General features: G+C 35.9%; 1 protein-coding gene across 2 annotated transcripts; it reads right to left on the bottom strand.

Annotated features, from left to right (window-relative positions):
• Positions 1–593: 593 nt before the first annotated feature.
• LOC6583641 (nuclear hormone receptor FTZ-F1) lies at positions 594–12212 on the bottom strand. 2 transcript variants are annotated; one of them, XM_044009493.1, is made up of 8 exons: positions 11065–12212; positions 4573–4790; positions 4148–4500; positions 3131–3187; positions 2849–3047; positions 1672–1930; positions 1507–1622; positions 594–1388 (listed from the first exon to the last, which is right to left on the bottom strand). In XM_044009493.1, exons 1-8 carry the CDS (start codon positions 12011–12013, stop codon positions 1239–1241), a joined length of 2301 nt encoding a protein of 766 aa, XP_043865428.1. In that variant the 5' UTR covers positions 12014–12212; the 3' UTR covers positions 594–1238. The 2 variants fall into 2 exon arrangements, with proteins under 2 accessions (XP_043865428.1, XP_032586784.1); XM_032730893.2 differs by having other exon boundaries at positions 1507–1607; positions 11065–12041.
• Positions 12213–12354: the final 142 nt, after the last annotated feature.

The raw sequence follows: 12354 nt of genomic DNA, 5'->3' as shown, positions 1-12354 counted from the left end.
AATTAAAAAAATAAAAAAATTTTATACGGTTCAACAAAAAATATTACTATGTATTTATCGTTTATTTCGCTACAGTTGCTACAACTCTAGGCAACTAGCAATTTGTATCTACCTGCCTACTGAAATTATCCGGTACTGGCTGTGCCTACAGTTTACATTGACTTGCAATTTAATTTTTTTATAATTTAAATCCTTTCAAGAGTTTCAAATACCGTTGAGTGAGAATGTTCTAAAATTTGTATCACGGACTGCAATGCATTGAAAGAAAATAACCATTTCAATTATAGTTGCCACCAATAATTTTCAAATGCACAAAGTTATATTTTCCAATTTAGTCGGATTTGCATTCAGGATAATTTTATACAAAATGTAAAAGTGCATCGTCTATCGGTTTAGCTGCATAGGAAAAATATTTGTTTGAAACATTCCCTTTTTGTTTCACAAAAATAATCAAATACAAAAGATTTCCGAGTGAATTTAAATATACGCAGATTTAAACGTTTAACAATAAAACAATAAAATTATAATTAAAAAATTGTATATAAACTTATTTAAAGTATGGTTTAATTATATATAATTTATAATCAATGTTGATTTTTTAAAGAGAGTTCATGCTCTGGTTTTTATTTATTATTATTATTATATTTTTTTCAGATTTTTTTTTCCTGTGCTGCAGGTAGTTGTTTGCATAGTTTCTTAAACTTTAAACCTATGAAAAAATATACTTATTTGTTTTTATTACATTATTTGTTAGAATTTTGTTTAACATATATGCAAATACTTTATAAGACAATTGGCGCGAATAATTACATAAAAAAACATTTAAAGACGTATATATATATATATGTATATATACATGTAAAATAACATCAATGCGCCGTTTACCTTTCAAATAAAGGTATATTTGCACTTCCATAATGTTGCTGATGATATCTGTTTTTAGTATACATGACTAAAAATAAGCACAACTTAAATAAAGACATTAATTAATTAACTAAAATAAGGTTAAAACTAGTCATACAAATAATAATATTTAACAGTTAGTGTGTATGTTGCAGTTTGTGGTAGTGATGATGATTTTTTCGCATAGCAATCAATATAACCCTTTTTTCCCGATCTTTGCAACTTTGCGCTTGTCTTAGTTTCTGTTATATACACATTTGTTTTCAGAAATTATTTAAGTATATTTTTTACATTTATTTATTTTGTTTTTCATGCATCCATTGCATGTTTTGAGTTCACCCTTTTCGTTTAGCATGCAGCATCTCCATGAGCAGTGTCTGCGTTGGTGCGCTGCCCGCACAATGCTTAGAGTATAGATGTTCTTCGCCGCGCGCGGCCATGGCGTGAATTTCCGGTAGTATATTCAAAAGCCTCCTAAATTTGTCCTGTTTAGTTTAAACAAAATTAAACCGCATTGAAAAAATCAGACTTTAAAGATCTTATTCCTAATTTATATTAATAAAACCTCTTTTGCCTTATTCTGAGGCTCTTGAGTTTACTTACATTTACTGAAGGGTAACACGTAAGTGTATAATCTAGCAAAGCTGCCTGAACATTCTCGTGTCCCTCCACAACGGTCTTTTTGTTCACAATTCCACGTACATCTGCAAATAATATTCCTGTATTTAATTATCTTACATGCAACACGGGTTTCTGACAAATAATCACCTGGATTTAAAAGTATTAGGAATTTCATACACACATAGTCGCCCATATCAAACTTCAGGTCCTGCAACTTGTTTTGCAACTCATTAAAGTAGTCGCCCAACTGCGGCACTCCCAGTAGACCAAGGCTCATTAAGTTAAACACCTGTCCGTTATTAAGTTGCGTTTCATCCGGCAAACCGTTGTGTATGCGATGGTGCAGATGATCTAGTACAAGCATGTCCGACCAAGAATGCTGGAGCAGCTTCATCTGATCGTCCACCTGTAAAAAGTTAAGCGAATTCAAATGAAGTATATGATGAGCAAAATCAATCCAATAAAACTATATATAAAACTATATATATATATATAAGAAAAAACCCAATATTAAAGTAACGCCAAATTTGGAGTTTCTTCGGATCATGTAAAAATTTTGTTAGTTATATTAAATATACTATATCAGAAAGGTAATTTTTCAATCTACAATTTATCATTTAAAATTTTTTAATTTCAACTAAAAAAACCGAATATTAATGTCAGACACTGTATATATATATTTGTATATATATATATACCTACTGGGACCGCTAATATGGTGAATTACACAGACTTTTTTTTAACCAAACAAAACTTGGTTTCAAACCGCGCTCAATTCTTTTGCTCTCGCTTTCTCTTCTTCTCTTACTTACTCGCTGTCTACTCTCTGCTCTTTGCTGTTGTGTGAGAGTGTCGACGCTTAGTTTCGTCACCGACAAGCATCGTCGACGTTGAGTTTTTGACTGGTTCAGCTTTGGTTGCTAAGTAGGTCAGACGCCGAATGAAATCGAAATTCAATGCAGATTTAGGTACACGACATCGCAGCTGCAGTCGGACCGCTGCCTCTACCTCTACCTCTACCTCTACCTCTACCTCTACCTCTACCTCTACCTCTACCTCTACCTCTACCTCTACCTCTACCTCTACCTCTACCTCTTCTTCTACCTCCACCTCTGTCTCTAAGTCTGTTGTTGCCGCTGTTGAGTTTTTTCTTTTTTTTTCTTTTTATTTGTTTTTGTGCTTTTTTGGTTTTACATAACACTCCACAGACTTGGCCCCTAGTTTAAAAACTGGTTGTAACCATTAATGGCTGGAGAGACTGGCGAGTTTTTTGGTTGGAAGTAAATCAATGTAGATAAAACCTAGATTATTGTGCGAGAAGTACCTTTAAGTCCTTAAAGAAGACTGTGTTCCTTGCCCAATCCACTTGTGAGAAAAGGTTTTGATCCAGCACTTTGCACATCAACTCAAAGAGATCAACTTCAACTTGGTTATATGTCTGCTTTTGCAATAGCGCAAAAAGCTGAGTCTGCCATTCCCGGTCATCGATCGATTGCACAAACTCTCGGATCATTGGCGAGACCCTGAAAAAATGGAAGAATATGCGAACAACAGGATAGTTACAGAAGGTGATATAAAATCAGCTTTCGCTTCAGTTTCCGCTCACCTCAGGGGTTCAATAACTGCGTCCCCCGTGCTCGATGGATGTGTGCCAGAATCAAAGCTTTAATTTATAAATAGAGAGAATTATTGCATTGCATTGTTGATACTTGTTAGATTCCTAGAAAAAGGTTTTTTTTTTTTTTTTTTTTGGATTTCTTAGCTGGAGTGTTTTTTACATTTTTTGTGGATTTGAAATTTAGTTCAATAAATAATAAATAATATATAATAAATAATAAACTACGATATCCCCTGAACCCTTCGAAGAACTGATATTTCAATAATTTTTCGCGCTTTGCTACTTACACAAAAAAACACACATACAGGCACGCACGCATAAATATACACGGGCTGCAGTGTACTTAATTTATCAATAACTTTTCTCGTCGATGGACTACCTTCATGAATTTCACAGAAGTCTTTACTATTTGAAATAAACTTTTTACAAATTTAGGGGTAAGGGGTTGTATATATGGGTGTGGTGAATAACAGCAATCGAAAATACATATAATACATATGAATTGACATTTAGTATTTGACGACTCTAGCTGTAAAGATGTAGGAGATATAGTTTTTATAAATTATTTTCGGTATGGGTTTTAACCGATACCTTCTGAGGTCGACGCGTTAATGCATACGGAAGGACGGACGGACAGACAGACAGGCGGCTATGGCCGAATCGACTCAGCTCTGCCTGATTTTCAATGAAAAATGCGTTAAAGGTATAAAAATATAAATAAATGTCGCCGAGAGTTCACTGATTCTAAGCCAGTTTGTTCTAAACTATTAAATTCTATTTTTAGAGATATTTAGTGAAAAATCTACAGAAAAATTGATAAATCTTCATTAGTTTTCAGTGATATCTATATGTAAAAATATATATTGGTGAAAATAATTCGTCGAAAAATACTTCAGAGAATTTAATATGAGTTTTAACATATGTTTTGCAAGGAATTAACTAGTAGGGTAAGTATTTGAGGGAGGCTTGTAAGTTAAAAAAAGGCTGCTAATGCGAAATAAATACCACAATTTCGATTCAGCTGTATTCTGCAGAGATCCATTCCCGGCTTCATGGCAGCTGCTGTTACTGTTGCTATTGCCACTGTTTCCGTTACGTTGCAGGCCATCGGGGATGTTGTTGCTGTTGCTGGAGCCGCTTCCGCTGCCAGCATTGTTGCCACCCCCAATGCCCCCCCCAGCACTTCCTGCACTATTGTTGTTGGTATTGCTGTTGCCATTGCCTAGCGAACTGCTGCCACTTAAATTGCCAACATTCAGGGGCGTGGCTATCACACCGCCAGCGCCAGCATTTACCTGTCCTAAGGCAATGGCTATGGGACTGGGTGATGAGTCCGGCGATTGCGTGAGTGAGGATACCTAGGGGTGAGGATACAATGGGCGTATTACATTCTGTCGACAAATACACTGTAATCACCTGTAATCACTCACCTGAGGTATTTGTATTTCTTGCTTAATATTCATATTTGGATATGCTTGCTGATAGCCAGGGGAGAGTGGCGTTGGCTTTATATCTGGACCTATAGAACTCCGCAACGCTTGCAGGGCCAGTTGCCGTTGTCGCATCACCTGAAGCTTACGCGCGCGATCCCTTTTGTACATGGGCCCAAATTTGTTACGGCCTCCACGCATACGATCTGCTCGAACCGCTACAAAGATTCGAGTACAAAAAATGAGGTGAATAATATCTGATAATTTAAACAGTAATACCGAAACAAATAAGAAAGCTCCAGTCGAGACTGCTCGACTACGAGATCCCCTGAACCTTTCCAGCAACTGATATGTCAATAATGATTCGCACATGCACACAGACACGGACATACACAGCCATACGCACGCACGCATAAACACGCATTGGCTGCAGTGGTGGTTTACTATGGGAACTTAATTGTTTCATAACTTTTCTGTATGTACTTTCTTCATGAAACTTTCTGATTATGATTATAACATATGCATGATATGCATGCTTTTGCCAAGGCACAAGTCTCTAGTATTTGAAATACGCTTTTTACACATATGTGGGTGAGGGTCTGTATATAGAGGTAGGGGGTAATTTTCAACCGAAATTGTATAAAATTCATTTTAGTATACAGATGAAATTTTTTAAAGATGTAGGAGATATAATTGATATATGATTTATCGATTTTTGGTGATAAACTTGATATCCGCCCTATATATACGGACATTTAAAAAAATTTTAAGTCTCTAGAGTTTTTACTTAATATTTGAATTTTTTATATTTATTTTTCAAGTTGGTCTGGATGAAGGACTATTTTTCTAAGTCGGTATGCAACAGCTTAAATAGTAAAGTTGTATACAAATTAGTGAATTTTCATTCATTAGTTTTCTCGGTTCTCGGATGAAAAAAAAACTTACATTTAGTATATCCTTGATATTGGAAGTATACTTAATCAATATACTATTTCTTATACAGTTTTGCCTTCAACTGTATTCAAAACATCCATATATAACGGAATGATTATTCTTCGCCTGCTTTACAGATCGCTAATATAATGTCGCTGCATCGATACGCTAATACGCGTATGTATTATTCATTATTTATAGTTGAAAATAATAAAATGTTAATTAAACAAGTAAGAAAGCTCTAGTCGAGACTGCTCGATTACGATGTACCCCTCGAAGAATTGATATTTCACAATAATTCTCCGAGTTTTTCTGCCTACACAAGAAACACACACACAGAAAAACATAGCAAGCATAAACACGCATTGGCAGCAGTGTGGGCTTACTATGGAAGTTTAATTATTTAATAACTTTTCTTGTTGATGAACTATGTTCATGAAACTTTCAGGTCGTTAATATAACATTAAAGTGCGTGTAAATGCCAAAGAAAAATAAATAAATGCATTACTTGAGACATACAAAATATTATTATATGTACTATCTATGCCTATGTAACTTACATTGAGAATGTTTAAAGAAAAAATAAATACAAGTAAGAAATCTCTAGTCGAGACTGCCCGACTGCCCCTGAACCCTTGGCACATGCCCACACACACTACAGACACAAATAGGCATGCACGCATAATCACGCATGGGCTGCAGTGGTGGCTTACTATAGGAAATCAATTGTTTGATAACTTTTCTTATCGATTGACTATCTTCATGAAACTTTCAGATTATGATTATAACATAGATATGCATGCAATCGCCAAAGCACAAGTCCCTAGTATTTGAAATACGCCTTTTACAAAGGTGACGAGGTGGGGGATAAATTACAACTGAAATCGAAATTATATAAAATACATATAAAAGGAGTAGGAGATATAAGGTTTTTAGTCGATAATAAAATATCGGGAGTAATTTAGAGAAAAGCTCGATATGCGCGTGATATACACGGACTCAAGTATCTAGCTCTTATACAGACGGGCAGGACCAAATCGACTCAGCTCGTCGCCCTGATCAAGAATATATATACTTTGTAAGGTCTGTCACGCCTCTTTCTGCCTGTTACATACTTTTAACAAAACCATCATACCCTGATTTCCCATTTTCAATGGGTTCAGGCTATAAAAACAACAGGAAAGCTCTTACAAAAATTTTCGATTGAGCTGAAATCTTCTTTATTTTAATATCCGATTCTTGTTTTATTCATTCCCTCTTATAAGCATAAGCGCGGACTCGCATATGTACATATATGCACATGCATTTCAAATGCAGTGCTGTAAAACAAAATTGCAGTTTTTATTTCTCCTCAAAACAAGTAACTGTAATTCAGGTCAAGCGTATTGTTTACAAATAATCAACGCGCGTGTGTATACGTAACATATGCATACACACACACACACATATATATATATATATATATATATATATATATATGTATGTTGAGGCAAAAACGAATGCATAACAAATTGACGCTCTTTAACGTCAACGTCGCCGCCAACGCTGGCGTCACAGACGAGAGAGCAGAGCACAGCACAACGTCACATGGCCATAAACACCGAGCGCTCGAGAGTACCTATTTGTGCGCTCATAGGCTGCTAAGGCCCGCCATAACATGACAACTTGAAAAGCTTTCTATTACGGCATTTACTCGCCAAGTCTTTCACACGCACATACATATAAATACACAGACATAGCCACTGGCACTCAGGCCGCTACCGCAATAGACAATTTTGCTGAATGGAGTAGGTCAAGGACAGTTTTGTGAAACTGGGGCAACATGCGCGTTGTTGTTGCCGTTGTCGATTGAAACTCTTACTCTCTCTTCTCCCTATTCCTATTTATGGCTCTCACTTATACCATCACTGCCATTGCTCGTTGAATTTATTGGATGTGTGTGTGAGCTTGTATTTTTATTTGTGGACGCGTGTTTACAGAGGCCGACCCATCTTAGGGTAAGCGAATTTACGTTGAGATTACACCAGCACTGAATGTATTTTGCTTAATAATATATAGGTCTATACATCAATTCGTTTATGTGCTTGCGTTCATAGTCTTAATACATACAAATATATATGTATAATAAATTATGTACGTGTTTCCGTTAAGTGTATTTTAATCATAAAAATTAAATTTCTATATAATATGCCATTTTTTGACTGATAATACCTTCGTGGTAATTCGTAATAAGGAATCTCATTTTATTTTCAAATGAAGCATTATTACTAACAAGCGACATAAACAATCAAAAATATTTACAAAAATGAAGCATTGTATGTTCCAAGTAGATATGATGTTAATCTTACAGCGATTTCTGTGCAAAGTCGGCTCCAGATAAGCTCTGGACCCAAAATGGATTAATATCAATAGATTATAACAGGCAACACGAATATAGTGTATACGCAACTAACACGATTAGGTGTATAGAAGTGATTTGAATATTAACATTTATTACTACATCACATACATATGTACATATTTAAAAAATGTATACTATTTATGCAACTACATTTCATTCATTTTGCAACTAAGTCATTTACTTCCACTCATTTATCAGTCTTCGCGTATATTGAACGAAACCAAAAGATGTATAAGGTACATAACTGTGAAGATATGCACTATATTAATTCTAGACTAAAGCAAAAACAAATGTAAAAACAAGTAAGAGGACTCTAGTCGAGACTGCTCGACTAGGAGATACCCTAAACCCTCTAATCTGATTTCACTCTGCACTTCTTTTCGGCACACATACATACACACGCACGTATTAGAACGCGCTCTGCTAACTGCGCAGTAAGCAGCGACTGCGCTTGGGCGCTGTGTGGGCAACATTATAGGAATTTATTTGTTGAATAATTTAATTTCTAGACGTGCAATCTTAATGAAAATTCCAGAATATAATCATAATGTTCAAATGTATGTACATTCCAAAGCACAAGTCTCTAGTACTTGAAATACGCCTTTTACAAAGGTGAGGGTGAGGGGGTGGATATAGGGGTGGGGGGAAAGATACAACAAAAATCGAAATTATATAAAATACATATAAGTCTACATTTAAAATTTGGAAGCTCTAGCTCTAAAGGTGTAGGAGATATAATTAAATAACTAGCATTCGATAAGGTTTTTGATCGATAATAAAATATCGGGAGTAGTTATCGATATTTAAAGAAAAACTTGATATGCGCGTGATATACACGGACCTAGGAAAAAAAATTTCAAGTCTCTAGCTCTTATATCTTCTGAAATCGACGCGTTCATACATACGGACGGACGGACGGACGGACGGACAGACAGACGGACAGGGCCAAATCGACTTAGCTCGTCGCCCTGATCAAGAATATATATACTTTGTGGGGTCTGCCACGCCTCCTTCTGCCTGTTACATACTTTTAACAAAACCATTATACCCTGATTTCCCATTTTCAATGGGTTCAGGGTATAAAAAAAAAAACAGTAAAAGACGTGGGCATGTGAGTCATACCCATTCGCTTACAGCAGTAGCACATTCATGACGATTTTTGGCAAAAGGTACGCACTGCTGGTGTCGAGGCTAAAAATCAAACCAAGCTAGCAGATATCAAATGCGGTCAAAAGTGCCGTAATTATAAAAGCGTTGAGCTTGACGTAGAGCAAAGCGAAGGTACTCAATACCACTACAGCTGTTGACAAAAGTGTCACTAGATTACGACAGATTCGTCATTACGAAGACAGCGTCGATACCAGCGTCTAGACGTGTTCAGGGGACCGTACGAGCCATATGAAAATTATAATCACAGCAAAGTACTCATTTACGGTGTGGAAGGTGTCAGCGAGTACTCCGCAGTGAAAAAGCCGTTATAACTGCAATACATTGTTATATATAATCAGGTTAAATGTATCTCCTATATCCGTTTGATTTCGGCTTGTCAACACAAGTATTTATTCTAAATGTCAAGTGTATCGTAAGAATCTAAACACAAATATTACAAGTATATCCTCGACTATATATATTACGAATTTGCACTCTCTAGTTTAATAGCGGCGAAATGAACAAGACGGACTTTGCACAAAGCCAACACATCCTGAATGAATATAAAAACATGAAACATGCGCAGCGTTGGCAGCGACGCCAGCGCGAAATACAATGTGGAGCAGCGCACTGCAGCGCAGCGCTCTCTACATGTTGCATTGATTGCACAAACACAAATACAAGTTTATATATATCACGTGCACGCACACATACTCGCTCCGGAATCTAGGTCATGAGCGCAAGAGATGGCACTATAACCCAAAAGCACCAGCGCGCGAATGAGATGGCGATATGACTAACTACATACATATACACTTTACAAATAAACTTATTAGCTATATGTATGTGTGAGAGCGAGCGCGCCTTTTTCTCTGCCTCTCAGACTCTTTGTTATTTCAAGCAGAGAGGGCAATCTGAAAACAAAACCAACTTTTAACTTAAGAAAATAATAATAAAAATAAAATAAATGAATGAGTCTATATATATAAATTTGTTACAATACATAAAAATAATATATAATAATATATTATTTTATATAATATATATATATATATTATTTTTATGCATAGTCTTCTCTGCGCAACCTAATTGACTATTATTGACTATTATAATGAAAAGTGGTTTTTACTTCATTTGTACAATACTATGTAAGCATGCACAATGCTTCAGTACAATAAAATTACTATAAGCCGATAGATTTAAAAATAGATTGATATAAATAATAAAATTAATTAAAACAATTCAGTGCCTCTCTATGCCTATGCCATTTTATTAAGCTCACATATAGTTTTCCACACAATACTATGTTATGCTTTATATAACATTTGTTGGCAACTGTAAATTGTTTTTCTTTTCAACTTGTCGTATGTCCAACTGCTATTCGCTTGGCCATTTTATTGATTGCTTAAATGTTTAATATTTGTATTCAAGGAACTAAAAACAACACGAAGACTTTGAAACGATATAAAATACTGTTGTCAATACTGTTGCATCATAATATTTGTAATTCCAATTGTGTAATAATTATAAATGAGGCCCAATAAAATGATGAGCTCAGCTAAATAAATTAAACAAAAATATTATATTAATTCAACTGTTGATTTTCAAAACAACTATTCAATTATTTCAGAAATGTAGATACTTTTTGATCGTAAAGATTGTCGAAAATATTACAATTTATTTTCATAAAATATTTATTATTCCGAAGGATATAATACTTTGCCATACTTATTTATTAATTTCAATCCTGTTTTCTAATCAGACTTCGTAGATTATGAAATTTATTTGATAATCATTTAAGGGTACATGCAAGGATAGGATAGGGTACAAGCAATCTGTATTCTGCAATTCAAAAAATTTCGAATTGGCCTTTATAGCTCCATGGATTCGGATTGTGAAACATTTGTAACTAACCTAACTACCATAGTTATATAGCTACAATATTAAATTTACGATGGTGTGATAAGGGATTCTCCGAAATAAAATTGAATTGTATTGTATTCGCTTACCTTCAAGTTTCATGCCCACTTCGAGACACTTTTGGAATCGACAGTATGGACAGCGCTTGCGTTGTGTTTTGTCGATGTGACAGGAGCGTTCCGCGACGCATGTGTACACCTTTTTATTTTGCACGGTCCGCTTGAAGAAGCCCTTGCAGGACTCGCAGGTGAGCAGGCCATAGTGATAGCCGCTCACCTTATCGCCGCAGACAGGGCATAGTTCCTCGAACAAGTGCTTGAAGTCGATGGCTTCTCCTCCGCCAGAGGTGGCGCTAGTTCCTCCATGATGGCCACCGCCAACACCACCTGTGGAGGCGGCACTACCACCTCCACCTGCTGCTCCGGTGCCACCGACATTGCCGGTCATGTGTACAGCTGAGGTGCCACCAGGTGGCAGCAACATATAGCCATTGGCGGCAGAGCTGTTGCTGCCACCGTTCAACAGCTGGCCAGAGTTGCCAGATGTTCCGCCGGTGCCGTTACCGCTTTGCTGCGAATGAGACGAATTGGTTTCCTGATAGCCTGTCGGAAATATATACTGTGAATCGAAATTGTATATATACGAATAAGAGGAGGCATTGAATTGGTTCGCTGCACTATTCGCATTGTTGCTGGCAATATTCTGTTGTTGCTGTTGATACTGTTGTTGTTGCTGTTGCTGATGATGCGCATTAAGGTGCTGCTGTTGCTGCTGCTGTGGATGCTGCTGCTGATGATTGCCCAACTGCAGCGTATAGGCGCTGTAATCGTTATCGGAATTGCTTAACGGATTTGTATCGTTATCGTTGTTTCTATTATTAATATTATTATTGTTGCCGCTGCTGCTGCTGTTATTGTTGTTAGTGTTGCTCTGCACGGGACTCGCCGGCTGCTGATCAAGCTGCATGCTAAACGGGGACAGATTCAGCGATGATATGAACTGTACTGTCGCCTGTTGGGGATCCATTTCTAATAACATTTCATTAATTTTCAGTTTTGAACCGAGCTGTTGCTCAAACTCGTTTGGACGGCTATAACAAACAAAAGTATTTTGCTATGTTACGATCTCTGGATTAACGATCTCTTTTCTCACATTATCAGAAAAGACATTAAGTTGGATTTGTATTATTTATATTTAATTTGTATATTGATAATATTGTTTTTGTTATTGCAGCTAACATTCGGTGGTCTAGGCCTTGCATTTAACACGTGATTCATTTTTATATTTTAAATATTTATTTTTATTATTATTGTATCCTTTTAAAATTTATATTTCACTAAATTTTATTTTCACTTTAAACTTTTTTTTTTTTTTTTTTT

The sequence above is a fragment of the Drosophila mojavensis genome, unplaced genomic scaffold (genome assembly GCF_018153725.1).
Source record: "Drosophila mojavensis isolate 15081-1352.22 unplaced genomic scaffold, ASM1815372v1 contig_74, whole genome shotgun sequence".
In the NCBI taxonomy this organism is placed as follows: Eukaryota; Metazoa; Arthropoda; class Insecta; order Diptera; family Drosophilidae; genus Drosophila; species Drosophila mojavensis.
Note: the sequence above shows the minus strand (reverse complement) of the source record. Positions and strands in the feature narration are given on the sequence as shown.

Coding starts and splice junctions, on each gene's coding strand:
- LOC6583641 (XM_044009493.1), bottom strand. CDS start 12,013: ATGTTATTAGAAATGGATCCCCAACAGGCGACAGTACAGTTCATATCA. Junction 4,791..11,064: donor AGTGGGCATGAAACTTGAAG/GTAAGCGAATAC, acceptor GAATCTTTGTAG/CGGTTCGAGCAGATCGTATG. Junction 3,188..4,147: donor ACAGCTGAATCGAAATTGTG/GTATTTATTTCG, acceptor TATAAATTAAAG/CTTTGATTCTGGCACACATC.